Source organism: Pteropus alecto, unplaced genomic scaffold (genome assembly GCF_000325575.1).
Source record: "Pteropus alecto unplaced genomic scaffold, ASM32557v1 scaffold239, whole genome shotgun sequence".
Lineage (NCBI taxonomy): Eukaryota > Metazoa > Chordata > Mammalia > Chiroptera > Pteropodidae > Pteropus > Pteropus alecto.
Window position 1 is genome coordinate 15,238,850 of NW_006494613.1, and position 17,670 is coordinate 15,256,519.

A 17,670-nucleotide genomic window follows, 5' to 3' on the forward strand; every position below is an offset into this window, starting at 1 on the left:
GTCTGTCATGAGTCTGAGAAGGCAAACAGAAGCCAGTGCACTTACAGCTACCCAGGCTGTGGTGAGGACTTTGGAATTTGCAATACATGAGGAATCTATTAAGGCATTTGAAGCAGAGAAGTGACATGATTTAATTTACACAACTGGTTTCTGCAGGGAGGGGCAAATGTGTGAGGAGAGAAGAGTTTCAACCTTTCAACCTGTGCCACTTTCACTTAAACAACACTGTAGTCTCAGTGGCTAACTTCCAGTTCCTTCAGGAAGCCAGAGTATTTCAGATATAAAGACAGTAGCACATGAGGTTCACTTGTCTTAGATTCTCCTTTTTACCCTTCTTCCTTAAGGCAGTAACCTGATAGATAATTTCATCAGCTAATGTAAGATTTAACATCATCTCTAGAAATCCAGATTTTTGTCCATGAGGAAAAGGAGGACATTGAAGATACTTAAGTGATATATTGCACTCAACCTATGGAATGGTTCTCTGGCAGCTATACCTAAGAAGTACTGAAAGGGAAGAGGTTCACAATAAGAAATTCGGAGGTGATTTCAGTGTCTTATGCTATCGTACAGCAGAGAAAATAAAAAGATGTGAATTCAGAAAGTTTTACTGAAGTATTATAGGACATGGTGACTAATGAGATGTGCAGAGTGACAAAGTATCCGAGAGTACTTCCAGATTCTGAACATGAAGGACCACAAGAAGAGTGCTCTTATTGATAATGGTAGGAAGGGCAGAAGGAAAAGACTGAGAGACAGATGAGCATTCTCGGCACAATGAGACCAAGTCTCACTGGAAACTTGAAGTTCCCTTCTCAAGCTGGGGAAGACGTTAAAATTATATCCAGGCATAAAATTTAGAGCACTCTCTCTGCAAAGATAATAAAAGAAACCCCAGTCAGAAACATGTCTAGTGGGTACAAACCCTCAATATATTAATGCTAGTTTTCACCACGAATGTATCCATTTTTATTTTTCTACAGTTATTTTATTTCTAATTAAAATTCTCATATTCCATGGATGATCAAGAAATTTTAATTTATGAATAGTGGAGGGTGTTGGTTCATAAAGGTTAACACTGATATATCCCTCATCCCAATGTGCCAGACTCCACGTTTAAGCTTCTCTTTGCCACTTCTGTGCCACCCAGGGATCCAAAGATATTTTGAAGTCTCTAAAAGCTTCAGTTGCTAAGCCCAGAAGTCACTAACTCAAATGTCTACAGGAGCCAAGAAGCTAATTGAAACGAGTGAATGCTTCTATCATATATAACAAGGTGTGGTGGTAGCCAATGGAGATTTCAGGCTTCTTATAAGGAAATTGTAGAGCCAATCAGTGCCAGTGGATGGCAATCTTAGAAGGAAGAAAGTATGGAACATTAGTCGACATCTCAGAACATTAACCCACCGCACAGACTCTCACTCAAAGAGAAAGAAAGCGTCTCTATTTAGAACTTTGGAGAGCAGTACCAATTACAGAGCAGAATATGAAATGGTAGATAGAAACAATCAGAGTTAGGAACGAGACTTAGGCTACAAAAAACTACTGCTCTTGGAATTTTCCAAAAGTGTAGACAGGTGAGGGAGAAAAATAAGACAACTGAGGAAAAAAGCCTCTCAATGAAGCAAAGAGAAGGATATCAGATTCTTTTTAGAGAACTATTTTGATTCTTTTAGAATGATAAATGAGATACAAAATTTTAAGAGGTTTAGTTATAATTGGATGATGAAAAGAAAAAGGCAATTTGAACATAGTGCTTTTGAGAAATTTAGAAAGAGAAAAAAGGAAAGCATAATCATAGTAGACATGTGTAAAAGGATAAAAATAATAAGACCCCTCATATTTTTTTTAAGAATCAAATAAATCTTTCTCAAAGAAGTTCTTGATAGAAAATGGCACTATATAAATAAATGGAAAATGGTCTTACAGTAACAAATTTTCTCTTACAACACATGCATTTGTTATACATAAAAGAGAGATTTGTTTAAGAAAACCATTTTTGCAAGACTAGTTTTATAATATAGTTTCTACTTTAAATAAATTGGCTCATTATTTTTATGAATATAGGTAACTTAAAAATAAAAAAGCCAAATAATAAAAAAAAATGAGAGATGAATTCATTTCTATGTAGGCAGTAAGATATTCTTTTTATTTTGGGATATTTATATACATACAAATGAAACAGAGAAATGACTTGCTCTTTAAAGCCATAATATTTTCATACTTCAGGTCATTGGATTCTTCAATATTATTGTAAATGTATAGAATCCAAATTCTTGGCATAAAGAATTAAACAATACATTTAATAAATTTAGAATGAAGTTCTAAAGCAAAGGCAGCTGAAATGGCATAAAGACAATATATTTATTATATTTAGAATGAGATTCTGAAGACCCAGCTATACTTAGTTAATTAAAATAACTTTAAATATATTATTTCATTGCATTGATTACTAACTTTGAAGAGATTTATTTTTATTTACTTGCAGGATAAATAGAAAAAAGTAAACAATACTCCCAATTTTTTCTGTTAATGACTTTAAATTAGCCTTACAAAAATTCTTCTGATCTCTAAGAGTATATAATGTAATTCTTTTAGAGAATAACTGCTCTTTTGACAAATGTCCTTTAAGAGAAGTCTAATGACCAAAAAACATTCTGCTTCTCAAAATGACTTTGATGTCCAATTCTGAAACTGACAGGATGACTTCCCCCACTGAACAAATATAATACTGAACTTTTTAGAGGGAAGCAAATATGCCAAATACCCAGGTATCTTTTTTTTTATCTTAAAAATCAAAGTAGGTAGTTTTTAGCACTGGGAGGAATTAAACCAGATGTAATAGCTATAATTGCTAAAAGTTTTGTCAAGGCCTAGACATAATTAAAATAAACACATTGCCTCTATTTCTCTTTAATGTGTCATTTATATACAAGTCTCCTATTGAGAGCTATATATACTCAAAATTATTGTTAGTTACTGATAACAATTAAATTCATTTACTCATATCTGAATTTTTTATGTTAGAGATAAAAAGATCAAGATCATTATAAATCCACATTTTAAAAATATTGGCAAATACAAGCTTTTCTCCCTGAAATATAGTAAGATGCCACTTGAAACAGACAAAAAAAAATATAAAAAGTATTGCAAAATTATTTTACTATTTTCAGACAATAATAAAAGTAGATATGATTAATATTTTGCTTTAAAAATTACTCTTTAGAGTTAATATATTCTTGAAATTATTCACAACAGAAGAAAAGTAAATAATTATAGTGGTATAGCATACATATCCAATATAATTGGTATCTACGTCTACTTATTCTTCAGTAGGCATCTACTTACTCATTTAAAAAGTGTATTAATCATTATTTTTAATTCATGAAAACTAAAGCCCTTTGTAAACCAAGCATTCAATCTTAGTAATTTAGAATTCTAATGCAATATGAAATAAGATCACTATGAGAAGATATTCTTAGGACTAGCAGTTACTTAACATTTGTTCTCCAGTGTCTGGGGCTAATTAGTTCGGAACCATTTGTAGATAAAATAGGAGTCGGTGGGAAGAAAATACATGTGTATCTTTTTAATGCAACGGTGTGAAAATCCATAAAGGAATAATTCACAAACCTAAATACAAGGAGGGACAAAAAAAGGGAGGAAAGTTATTTTTTTGCTTCCCCTGAGCAAACATGTAATTTCCATGATTTCTTTTTAATGACTGCGGTCCGCGGCCAGTAGGTACTGATTTATGAAAAGCTGTAAAAGATCAGGTGGAACTCTGCAGGACATCGTTTACAGCTGCGCGGATTGAAATCTATCTCATTTGTCCAGTAAAAGTGTGAGCTCACAGTGCACATCACCCAGCCTATAAATTTCCCTTTCAGACCCAATGTCTGGGCCTGGGTCTAAAAAAAAAAAAAAAACGCCAGCTCCTGCAGCTGCTCAAAAAGCCCACATTCCCTTGGTGCGCATGAAGAGACATCACAGGCTCTTCACAGTGAGAGACAAATTCCTATCCATTGATAAACTCTCCAGATGTCCTGTCCTCTCGGAGGAGGAAAGGAACCAATTTTTATTTGAATTCCCCAGAGAAATCCTGGAAGTGGAAAAATGATACTTTGCAGGGCTGGTTATTCTGAGGTCACTGGCATTAAAATTAGGTCATTCTTTGTCTTTATTGTACTTTGATCCAAGTAATAAATAGAAAAACTCAGTTGGGGTCATTCTAATCCGTAATACATATGTCCTGTTCTATTTCAATCTGTTTATGCTAATTTTCTCTAAACTTTTGTTGAGTCTGGCTATAGTGTTGAGTTTAAAAATACAAACCATTTTGAATTGAGAAGAAAAAATTCTGCATTTTGCTATTAGGCACACTTCATAAATATTCTGAATAAATGTCCTGGGGTTTGATTCCTCATACCCACAAACCATAAATAAAAAAAGTATTGCTGTTCATGAGACCAAGAGTTGACAAGAGCCAACATTAGATTCTATGCTACAGCTACCGTAGAAATCTAAGCTGTGGGTGGGGTGTGTGTGTGTGTGTGTGTGTGTGTGTATGTGTGTGTGTGTGTGTGTGCGTGCGTGCGTGCGTGAGCGCGTGAGCGGCACAGATAGTTAATATTTTATTGTCCTCTTTCTAGGTCTTGCCTCATTTTTCTTATAAAAATTTCTCACATCTGATTTAATGTTATTCTTATCAATTTTATTTACTAAGACAATGACTGCTCCAATGGGTCCAATGTTATATTTAATGCTGGCTAGTAACAAAGGCTATTTCATTCACAATGGTCATCTAAAATAAACCAAGAATATCATGTAAGTTTTGGAACCTGGATTGTATATGTATTTGTAATTCAAGTTCTTAAGAAAAAATAAAAACAAGAGATTTTCAATTATTAAATGTTTCTTAGATAAGTAATTTTTAAAAATCATATAAAAGTTTTTATATCTATGTTCCCAATGAGAATAATTTATAAAATTTTATGTTTATATTTTGTATTTTTTATATTCCTAAAGGAAAAAAATTAATGCTTTGTAAAATAATGCCTAATTTTTGTTTCTTTCTACCTTTTTTTAAAAGATAACCTCTGAGGGTTAGTTAAAACTAAAACATAACACATAAACATAAATTAAAAACTCCATAATTTAATTTTTAATTTATAATTAAAACACTTTAGGTAGAGAGGAATGAAGTACTTGAGTTTAACCTAAGGGAAAGAAGATAGAAAAGTTTTCTGCTTTCAGCTGTCCTCCATTTCACAGATTTTTATACTAGGGAGGAAACTAGCTATTGATCTATGTTTTCCACAGAGGATGAATATCTAGGCAGAACCAAATTGTCACTACTATTTTTTCTTAAACATGGCATTATAATTTTATTAAAATTTGACTATTTTTATTAAATAAATTTAATATATCTAAATCAAAAGTCAGATGAATAGTCAATTCACACTTCTTTCATGTGTCCCCAACAACAGAATGCATGTCAACACATTATTTAGATTTAAGAATCTTAACACTTAACATGTATCTTGTATATCAGGAAGTGAGTTGAAGAAATATCATCAATAATAATAAAACTCTTCCAATTAAAAATTACTTTTAAGTGTGGGTAGAGTTCGCTATTTAAGGACTTTCTTCACAGAGAGATTTTCTCATGAGAACATGAACTTTTACCACATATCCCAGATGATAATCGGTGGTTGGTGTTTCTAGATAAAACATGATGCAGTTTAATTGTATCTGAATGGTTTACTTTTTGTAAATTAATGCTATTTCAAAAAATATCATTAGAATTAGTACCTTAAAGAGCTAAATTCATTACTAAAGTAAGGAAAAATACATGTCAGTATATTCTTCATTTGCTTTGGTGTCTTCTGACAACTAATTCTAAATGTTGAATTTGAACATTGCAAATGATAAATTCATTTAGGCAAATTATTAATTTTTTTTATATATACAAACATGGAAAGTTCTAGTTTTAAAAACCCTAATATTGGAGAACTTAATAATTTTTAAAAGTTTCAAGACCTCAATGTTGATTAAATTCAACTTCAGTATCACAAAACATGAAAGATTCTGAATGATAACTCTGAAGAGGTAAAAATCCAAATGTACCTTCTCAATTATCAGACAAATATTAGGTTATGCCACCCTTACAGGATATTTAGTTATGTCCAAAACATCCAGGAAGACATTTGGTCTACATCAAATAGATCCTAGAAATTTGCTAGCATATTAATGCACCATGCATCGGGAGATCCCATCCTCGACTGGTCCTTTGTGCACTTCTCTAACTGTAGAGTTCTTCCTCAGAATGTACAGTTAATATAGGTCCTGCTCTACTATATGATTTGAACCTCTACCCATCTATCCAACTCCATGTTCCATTACCAGTTAAGCTACTGATGTAACAAGGGTTATTAACAATATAGCCACAACGCAGATATTGGCCCAAGAAAACATGATAGCATTTTTATAAATTAACTTATAAACTAAAAGTATAAATAAACATTATGGGCTATTTGAACCCAGGGACAGTTTTAAGAGGAAGGAATTGAGAGGACAATCAACTGTCTTCCTGGTGACAGGTCTCAGTCTCATGAGTTAAAGAACAATTAAAGAGGTCACTGATAGCTGAAAAACATAGTCCAGGCTCCATTTTGGCCTCTTCAGGGAGAATTCATGGTCTCTTTCGTTCCTCTTAAGTTCCTTTGATTCACTAGATCTTGCAATTGTTAATGATCCTGGAAGTTCCTCTTAATGCTGATTTATTGTGTAATATAAAAACAGTCACAATCAATCAATTGATCAATCTCTATATGTGTGTGTGTGTGTGTGTGTGTGTCTATAGAGTGTGTGTGTATATATATATATATGCATATGTATATATATAAACCCACACACACATACTCCGTTTGTTGTGAGGATTTCATTTATTGTTACTCATTTACTTTTTCCCATTCTTTTTATAATTATTATTTTTAATGACACTTATGACATTATTTAAATCTGTGCTTACTTTATGTCCTGCTGTAGGTACAGCCTAGGTTGTTTAAACTGTCTTTTAGACAGCAACTCTACAATATCTACAAAGGAACATCAGTGGGAAGGATATAATATGGTAAACCAAATCTATCACCAAAGCGGACAGCAAATTATTCAGTGTGTCATGTTTGCTATATGGAATCCTAAATTACCGCCATCTTTGCTAATGGTTAAACACATTAAAAAATTAAAGTATGTATGGATATATTTATGCATTTCACTGGCAAAGTTTCAATAATTCAAAAAACAGTCATGAGTGGAGAAGAGGAGCACTGATACAAGACGATTACACAGTATTTTTGCAAGCTGCCTACTTGAACAGATGAAGCCTTCATGGCAGATAAATTCCACAGATAGTCTACGGCCATGCCACTCTGAACAAGCCCTATCTCATCTGATCTTGGAAGCTAAGCAGAGTAGAGCCTAGTTAGTACTTGGATGGGAGACCATCTAGGAAGACCAGGTGCTGTAGGCGTGAAAAATTAAAAATAAATTATTGTAAGCTGACAAAGTCCTTGCAATCTGTGAGGTCAACCAACAGTTGCCTCACCAAAAAAAAAAAAAAAAAAAAAAAATCTACAAATAAACAGGAACAATGCATGAAGTCTGAAAGTTCCTGATGATATTGGGGTCAAATTTTGACATCCAGCAAATCTGTTGAATTCTGATTTCTCCCATTGATGTTTTCTTTTCTTGCAGGCCATCAAACCTTCTTCTGGACCAAAGCAATGTCGACATCACTACCTTCCGTACAACAGGTGACTGGCTTAATGGTGTCCGGACAGCACAGTGCAAGGAAATTTTCACAGGCGTGGAATACAGTTCTTGTGACACCATAGCCAAGATTTCCACAGAGTAAGAAAAAGTTTTATTCACTGCATTAGAAATATTAGTTAAACCTCTGAGATACTTTCTCTCATAATGTTGAGGAGGGTCCTGGGTTTCTCCTCATAAACGACACCTTCTAGATTGACGCATGTTAATGTGTCTTCTTTTCTCACAATAGGTTCCTATAATAGGTGTCTTCACTAAATTATGACCTCCTTTAATAGACTAACAGATACATATGCATACCCAGCCTCACAAACTGAAGCTCCTAATTTAAAACATTAGCAGATATAACGCAGTAATTACTATTTCTGATTTTCTGTTATTTTTAACAAAAACTAACCTCTGTAGAAAGATAAAATTGAAAACTAAGTGGATGAGCTGGTATAGAAGGAAACATGTTAAGTTTTCACAGCTACTGTATAAACATATCATCTATTATTACATGTCTACTCTGTGAAGGATATCATACTTGAAAATGGAGTTATAAATAGGTTTAAGACATGACTTTAATGTTTTTCTTGAAAGGCTTATATTCAGTTTAGAAATACAGAATATGCATAATTAATATGGTTTATGTGTTAAAAACCAATAATCAAGTATAGCAGGCTGTATTTCTTAGACATGACCCTTTTAGTAATAGAAATCCTTTGATATGAGAAACCCATGGGCTTAAGGAAAAGGGGTTTATCGAGTGAATCCAGTGAATAATCCATAATATTCATACTCATTCACAAGGCACAGTAATTGGGAACTGGCAGTGAAGAACTGGAAACTGTAGTCTTCATCTCTCTGTGAATTAGAGCCAATTTACTTCACTTCCTAATGTAACTGCGTCATTGTTTTTTCTTCTTTACAATGACTTTTTCTGCATGTGTGCAGTTAAAAATGGCTTTCTCAGCCCTAGGTCCTACAACCTTGGTGTGCCACTCATCTGGCCAAGACCCAAACCTCTTAATTCTAAGTCCTCAGGAGAATATTCTGATGGGCTCAGTTCTGCTTATAGATTGTCACCTTCAAAGGCATATGTTTACCATGATATAGTCATTTCTATTCAACAGATGTGGGTTATGATAGCAGGAACTTGGCTCTAGGGGCCCTTTCTTAAGGGTAAAATAGAGAACTGTTCCGAGGATAAGTTTTTGTGTTAGTCAGATACACCAAAAATTGTCCACAATTTTGTGGCTTACAATGTCTGTTTGAAAACTGTGTCCATTTTTGTTTCAGAGCCTTCTATCTTTCATCTTTGTTGCTTTAAATAAACTATTAACATCAAGTTCTTTTAAATCTTAACCTCTCCTACCAATATTTAAATATTTAAATGTTAATGAGTATTTAAAGACTTTCATTGTCATTCTGTCAATCACTTAAACAAAGTCAATGTGGAGAGCTACATTTAGATATCAAAAAAGAAAGTGCAGTGTAAATAATAGAGATATAAGTGCCTACCTAAAAATAGGTAAAGAAGTTTATCATTTATGGCATAGCATTCAATTGAGAAATACAAAAAGTCACAAAAGTACCTAATAAGATGGGTATATTACTATTAACGAGAATTGTTCTTAGAAATAAACTCATGCTAGTCTACTTAACATGTGTTGGCATTACTGTTTAAAGGGAAATGTACTGTTTATTGAATAGAATTCTGAGCCAATCTACAATATGCTTTGAGGTTCTGTGGTAGTTATTTTGATTAGACACAATCTCAGGATATATTAATATATTTAAATATTTTTATAAATTCTTATTTTAGTAATATATACACTTAGGGTTATGATATACAAGACACCTGCCTTAGAGCACAGAAGCATAGTAGAGAACAAACACAAAGCTGAATATTTCTGCATCATTGCCAGATTTTCAAAGGCAGAGTTACATAAATGTTTATTCTCAATAAAATATCAACACTCAAAGGTTTTAGATCACAAAACACTATATTGAAGTTGATGAGGCAGAACATTGTTAATATGATTAACTGCTAGCTCATACTTTAAATATACTCAGACACTATAAGCTGTGAATGTTGTAAGAGAGCTATTTGCTTAAAAAAGTGAAGTGGCAGAACTTGTTACATTTCCAACTTAGCAATGTATTTGTGTCAATGATACAGTTTTGGACAGTAAGCTCCTTTTGCTGTCTAGAATATGTTCACTTAATTATTGTTATTATAATTATTTAAACAAACTGTGAATCTACATTCAAAATGAAAGCTGATTTTTCCTGAGAGACTCAGCTCTTTAGGTCCTTCACACTGAGCCAGATGATTTCAGGTCTCTCAATGTCCTTTCTTCTGTCCTTTGTCCTGAATTCCGAGACAACGGAATTAAGATCTATTGACCTAAATAAAATTCCTTGAAAAAAATTATTTTGGGATCTCCTTAGTACCTCCTGTCCCTAGTTTATACTATAAAAATGAGAATTTATAAAAAATATTTAATGCATAATAATTTTGGAAAATCTAATGAAGCAACATTTTCACTTAAATGCTACAAAATATTTTAACTTGATATTTTATCCTTTCTTTTTCGGGCTCAAGTGTATTGTTGAATTTGATTCCTTTAAGTTCCTTTTTTTGTGTGCTATCTAGACTCAATTCAGAAATCATTCCTTTGAAAAAAAATAACTCTGGAGATTCTCCTAGAATAAGACAGAGATACCTAAAAATGATATTAAATTTATTTTATTTTTTTCCTATCAAGACTATCAAGTCACGGGAAAATGTCAATAGTGCTTCATATTCAAATAAGTATTAACTTATTTCAATTAGTTTAGGGATTTCATTTACATGCAAGCTACTCAAGTCATCTAATTTTCAGATAAAATCCAGAAAATGTACAGTTTTATTCAATAAGCATAACATATTTTTTAAAATATTATTTCATAGCCTAAGGTGGATTTAGGAAGGTTAATGTGAGAAGAGAAGAGAGAGTGAAAAGGAGTAAAAGTTACTATAGACTCTGGAGAGACATTTAAGTGTGTAGAATGAATATTAGGCAGATTAATTGTTATATGTCATTATCCTGCCATTTTCAGTGTCATCACCTATCCCTTTGCCTTTGAAGTACCAGATAGCTTATTAACCTCTGGTCTCAATCTTGAGCTGCTCTTTAGTCTTGAACTTTTCCACTGCCCTTCTGAATAAGGTAGTCAAAACAATATAAGCATATGGAAGTGTTACTGAGACCACAGCAGCTAGATATTTAGAAGAATTTTGGACATAGCAGGGTTATGTGTAGAAGACATTTTGGAGAGGGGAGAGAGAATAGAGAGTGTATAAAAACACAAGTGAAAATATAACCTAAAGAGATAATTACTTTAATGATCTTTTCCAATATAATCGTTGGCATTAAATATAAACAAAATTATGTACCTTTTATGCAAAAGATTTTTGAGGAGTGCACCTAGGACATACATCTATAAAAAAGTGATGAGGGAGCATTAAGCTGAAGAAGACTCAGCCGTTCCTGTTGAAACAAAATCCCTAGAGCTGAGATGCCTCCTTAGCATTGTCTCAAACTGGTCTGTGAACCTAGTATACTACCCTGGAACATTTTTTTTTCTTCTATCCATGATTATCATTTTATTTTTTAAGCTTGAAAAGAAGGAGAAAATGAAGAGACAGAGAAACAAGTCAATGAGTCATAAAATATATGATGTAGGATTGGAAGAAAAATGAGAGAAGGAAAACAAAAAGAGAGTGAGATCTATTGATTTGTACACATATATTTATATCTGCCCTATTTTCTGACTCTAGAGTCATAAACTGACTTTGATATAATTTGAAGAGTTGTGGGGAAATGTTTTTATTCATCTTAAAAATAGATCTATGGTATATAAAGAATCACAATCCCATAGAATACACATTCTCAAAAGCAGGAATACATTACCGTAACTAAAGGTTCCATTATGCACAGTTACACAAAGAGTGACAAGCTCGATGTCACTCCTCACTAGACTTCCTAGAGAAGCAAAGCAGCTGAAGAGTATGATTAGAGAGTACCTCAGGCAAAATACAAGTTGTCCACAGAGAACTGATTAGCCTCTTGAATGGCAGCAGGGATGTGACTTGCAGGTCATCAGGAATTTCACTCCCAGGTCAGTTAATAGGAATACACCAGTCATGATTAATTTAAAGCAGTAGATATTTAAATAACATCTAATTTCTTCTTAATGGTTAATTAACTATTTTCTGCTTGCATACCTTTATTGCCTAGGAACTCACTTCTTAAGAAATGTTTGTCCATTTCTAGGTAGTTGAAATCCCAATTTTATATTCTTTCCTTTATGCTCAATATAGAGTAGTCTCTTCTATGTGTGTTTATGTGTGTACGTGTGTGTATGTGTCTTTGTGTTTGCACGTATGTGTTTTTTCTTCTTGCCATGCTCAGTTTTTCTGGAGTTCTTTGCCAAGTGATACTTAACTCCTATGTCAAATTCCCCAGATAAACATATTTGGACTGTTGATTCATTCTTTCGTAAATACATATTGAGCCTCTACTAAATGACAGCTATTGTTCAGAGTGTGGATGATAATCAGAGTCAAAGCCAATAAGAATCCCTGTTTACATGGAATTCACATTCTCGTGGTACAGGATGGAGCATAAAAAAATAATAAATTGAAAGAAAGGCAACATGCTGAATAGTGATAAATGCTTTGGAAGAAAACAAAACAAGAAAATGAGAAGTGGAGGTATGACTGCCTAGAGGATTTCACAATATTAAATAAGAGGATCAGTGAAGTTTCTCATGGGATGGGGATGTTTGAGTTAAGACCTGAAAGAGGCAGATATATGAACTAATTATTCGTTTCAAGAATATTTAATCATTGGTACATGTTTAAATAACTCTTTTTCCTAAAATGAAATTTTTATGTTATTATAATCTTTATTTTTATACCTGGTTTCTGAGTTTAAGCTATTTTAAATTTAATAGCTTTGATGAATAAAGATATTTTATTCTACTTTGGAAGAATTTTATATTTTAAAGAAATTGTTTCAGTTATCTATGTTTGACAACAAACTTCTTCAAAACTTAAGGTCTGAAACAACATTTTACTGTATATCACAATGTTACAGCTTATAAATTTGAGAAGAGCTTTAGCAGGTGATTTTTCTATTGTAGTGTTAGTGTTGAGTGAAACATTCATCTACTGTGAATCTAGTCTAGCTTGGGGGCTTGAGATGGTTGTATTCATGTCCTACCTAGTGCAGATTGCTACATAGCTGAAATTGCAGAAGAATCGCTTACACATGGCCTCTCCAATGTCTCAGGGTAGTCAGATTTCTTATATGGGAGCTTGAGGCCCAGAAAGTGTGTCTCAAGAGATAACAAGTGGAACCTGGCAATTTCTGAAGACTCAAGTGCAGCAACTGATACAGCATCGCTTCTGACATTCTGTCAGTCGAAGCAGTCCCTAACTAGCCCAGATTCAAGCAAATGAGATAATGCCCCAGAAAAGATGTGTGACCATCTCTATTAGTGTCCTACGGCTGCCATAAAAAATTACCACAAACTTACTGGCTTAAACAACAAATATTTATTTTCTAACAGTTCTGGAAGCTAGAAGTCAGAAATCAAGGTATTGGCAGGGCCACATTTACTCCACACTTGCTCCAAAATCTCTAAGAGTGAATCCTTCCTTATCTCTTCCAGCTTCTGGTACAACCCAGCATTCCTTGGTTTGTGACAACATAACTCTAATCTCTGCCTCCATCTATACATGGATTTCTTCTCTGTGTTACTGTGTGTCCTATCTATAATAAGAATAGTCTTATTCAATTTGGAGCCCACCCTAGCCCAGTATGATTTTATCTTGATCCTCATCTTAATCACATCTGAAAAGATTCTATTTCCAAATAAGGTCACAAGGTGAGGTTCTGGGTGGATAGAAATTTTGAGGGGACACTATTTAACCCACTATATCATTTATGTTCTTCCATAAGGATAGAGGTGGAATGGCCAGGATATAATACATAGATGATGAAAAAATATTAGGTTCAAAACACTGGGATATATGATTGTACAAGCTTTGCTACATGAAAATCTCATGCTTACATACTATCCAGGAAACCATGATTCTCACCAGATATTTTCTCCTTTTCTACAGTGACATGAAAAAGGTTGGTGTCACTGTGGTTGGACCACAGAAGAAGATCATTAGTAGCATTAAAGCTCTAGAAACACAATCAAAGAATGGTCCAGTTCCAGTGTAAAGTGCTACTTTTGGAAGGAAATGGTGGCTGTAGAAGACATAGCATCACTCTGCAGACAGATGATAATGCTGGAAATACTGTTGGAATTTCCAAGCCCAATAAGATACTCAGATATGAGTACAAATGCCTTAAAATGGAATTAAAAACTCTTTATTTTCCCTTGTCATTTAGTGGATGGGTGAGTGGGTGTATTTTGTTTTGTAATTGATTTTTATATTAGTTTATGGATTAAATTAAAATGTTTCAGCACGAAATGATGAAAAACTAGCATAGAACCATTGAATATCTTCTGACTATGAAAAAAACAAACACGTGAATAACAAAGCGAATATGGTGGCTCTGTTTGCTAATAGCCACAAAAGGAAAGACTTGTGATATTTTTATACACAAAAGAAATCTGTAACTGGTATTTTTTTCTTTAAAAGCAAGCAAAACAGAGGAATTTATACCTCAAACTATCTGGCCATACTTACTACCTTTTCATTGTATTATTCTCTTTTATCTGTTAAAAGCATATAGAAAGGAAGACTGTAGTTGTTTTAAGTACTACACATTTTTCATTGTTAGCTTCCTTAAGTATTATCGTGTAAAAAAATCTTAATTTTGAAGAAAAATACATATTTATTTTCTTTTGAATTGTTTTTGTTTTCTATTTATGCCTTGATGATTTAATTTAGATTTGTTACAGCCAAGTGCCAAATGCCCTCACAAATTGTCAGCAGTAGGAAACATGGTAAACTAGACATAGAGAATGATGGACTTTTTTCCAGATTTTTGAGCCATCTACTTATATGTATCACTATCTATATGTATAAAAAGAAAGAAACCAAACTCAAAAATCTCTCATTGTCTAAATTATCTTATCCATTTTTGTCTCTTCATTTGTTATAAACTGTATGCTCCTAATTTAGTGTAATATACTGGCTTGTATGTAATGGATTCTCAATGACATACCTGCCCTACAATGATACTTAGGAAACCATTAACTCCATCTATTGGTAAAGAAGCTATATTAGAGCTCTTAAATAGAAAGTAGCTACCCCGGAAAGAATTTAAATTTTATTTAGATGGCTGCATTAATTGGCAACACAGCCTATAGACCAATGCATGAGTCAAAAAATCACTTGCTGACTGGCTTTGAAATATCACTCAATATCTTTGCTTAAAATTGTTGAGCTGTTTTTAGGGAATGATGATAACTCAACTAGTCATCTGTATCACTGAGATTTAGTTAATTTAACATTATGATCATTAATAGCAGGTATTATCTCAAAGAGTCTTCCACTGAAATGCACCTGTTGTAATTTTGGTGTATAGCTTAGAAGCATTTACTGAGCACATAATTTTCAAAACAGATGGTTATCTAGCAAATGATTCAAAATCTGTAAACAGTGGAGAGATCTCTCATTGCAGGAACTTAGACTTACTATTCCATAAAGGTCAAATAGGCACATACTCAGTAATATTTGAAAAGATGTACCTGGTGGAGATCTAGCCACTAATATATTGTGAAGCAACATTTTAGCTCTATCTATATTTCTTCTAATGCTGATATGATCATGTTATGGAAAAAGAAATGCATACGTCACAAGAATAGAATGAATAAAACAGTGCTGCAAAATTTATGTTCTCATGCAAAATGGAACATTATATAGCTTACAATCACAGATCAAAATTCACAAGTGCTTATCTGTTATAAATTTAGTGTCATAATGCTTAGGTTGTGATCCTTCATATATGAGATTATTTCTTAAATTTGGCAATATTCCTTATAACCAAATCATCCAACTACAATTTTGTATTGGATGTATAAGAGCATGAATTTTTTTAAAAAGATATATGTAATTATGAAATTAACTACAAATTTTACATAAACCAACTAGAAGCAGCTAAAAAACATTTTTGATCAAATATTTTGTTGTAAAATGTTAGATTGAGATCTGAGTCTGGCTTGAGTCTCGTTTTATCCCACACTAGCATTTACTTTTGTAGATACTATTCCAAACATACTCAAAAAAATCTGTGCATTTCATGAACTAATAGAAATCAAGAATTATTGAATCTTTTTTCACTTAATTCGGCTGTCGTGTCCATTTCAAAGTAGAGATTGTATACACAGTATATTGCTTTTCGTTTTTCACTATTTTTCTATCTGACCTCTTATAAAATTACTTTACACAATTCTTACCCTGTACATATGTAAACATAACAGTGTACGATTCTTAACTGTGGAGTAGAGGTACTAGAATGCTTATGGCCATCTCTTTGTACAGGAACTGCATTGATTTTCAATAAACATGAAACCACATCTCCTTCATAACGTTATGTACCATATTATTGTTTTGTATCTTATATTTGGTTTACATATATTATTTATTTCTGGTAACTTGCCCAGATTTTCTGTCCTAAGTAGCAATTAAACCATGTATAAATGTGATATGATTGGCAATATGTATTTACTTTAAACTTGTATTTTCAAAACATTACTCATCTAGTTTATGTTGTACAATGTAGATGGCCTCTTACTAATGTAAAATGATTTGTAGTGGAAACATTTATATTTTTATAATAAACATAATGAAAATATTTTTTACAGATTGGAATATAGAAGTGGTCTTTGAAGCTTTTTAAAATTTTATTAAATATGTGCTTATTTAAACAGCAAAATAATGAAATTTATATGTCATGAAGAATGTGCTTCTGTTTCTTTTTTCTCCATTAGTGAAGAGGGATTTATGATATATAATCTACATTTTTTGTCTAAACCTCATTATGAGTAAGCTAGAACAATAATCAGTAAATATTATCTTTGTGATTCAAAAAACACTGTATCATGCAGTTCTCTTTTGATTACAAGTGACAAAAACAAATAAATTAGTTTAAGGGAAAAAAAAATTTTAGTCCATGTGACTGAAAAGTAGGTAGATAAACTTCCTAGCTAAGAGATCAGACACAGATGGATAAAATATAACTTTTATTTTTTGTCTTCAATGGTTATCTTAACCCTATTTTTCTACTAACTAGGTTAATTTGAAGATTTAATATTTTCAATATTTAAATCTTTTAAAATATTGCTATAGTTTATATAATGCTACATTGTAATCTCAGTGAGATAATTATTGTTCCTCATCTGTTCTGATAGTAATTCTGGAGCCTAACTTGGCTCACAAGCCCTATCTGAATTGCTTGGAAAATGAATTACTCAGATTGGCAAATACTCAGTCCTGTGCTTACCTTTGGAAATAGTGGATATAGTTATGTGGAATTGATGATCTGCGGGGATTAGAGGTGTCCAAGTGGTTTACATTCAAAAGAAAGTCAGGATATCATTTTTGGGGAAAAAAAGAAAAAAAAAGGATTTTTTAACAGGCCAAATAAAACAAATAAAAATCAAAAAAAAAGAAAAGAAAAAACACAACTGCAACACCTAATATTTTGTATAAAGTGGGTCCCTAGTCATTTGCAATCTACTTAAAGAAAATTATTGTACATAAAAACCAATAAAGCTAACTAAAAATGTAAGGCTAGATAAGTGAGCAAGACTTGAACAGAGGTGGAAGTAGATAGGGAA

At 32.6% G+C, this 17,670-nt stretch overlaps 1 protein-coding gene and 1 pseudogene across 2 annotated transcripts in view; both read left to right on the top strand.

Moving 5' to 3' along the window:
• Positions 1 to 16,702, top strand: part of EPHA3 (EPH receptor A3) — a 323,316-nt gene extending 306,614 nt beyond the window's left edge. The window contains exons 16-17 of one of the 2 annotated variants that reach the window (XM_006926248.1): positions 7,759 to 7,914; positions 13,994 to 16,702. In XM_006926248.1, coding sequence (XP_006926310.1) covers positions 7,759 to 7,914; positions 13,994 to 14,099 — 262 coding nt within the window. In that variant the 3' untranslated portion in view covers positions 14,100 to 16,702. The remainder of the gene's footprint in view (positions 1 to 7,758; positions 7,915 to 13,993) is intronic. The other variant, XM_015600167.1, reaches the window with a different exon arrangement.
• Positions 7,416 to 7,534, top strand: LOC112474529 (annotated as a pseudogene).
• Positions 16,703 to 17,670: the final 968 nt, after the last annotated feature.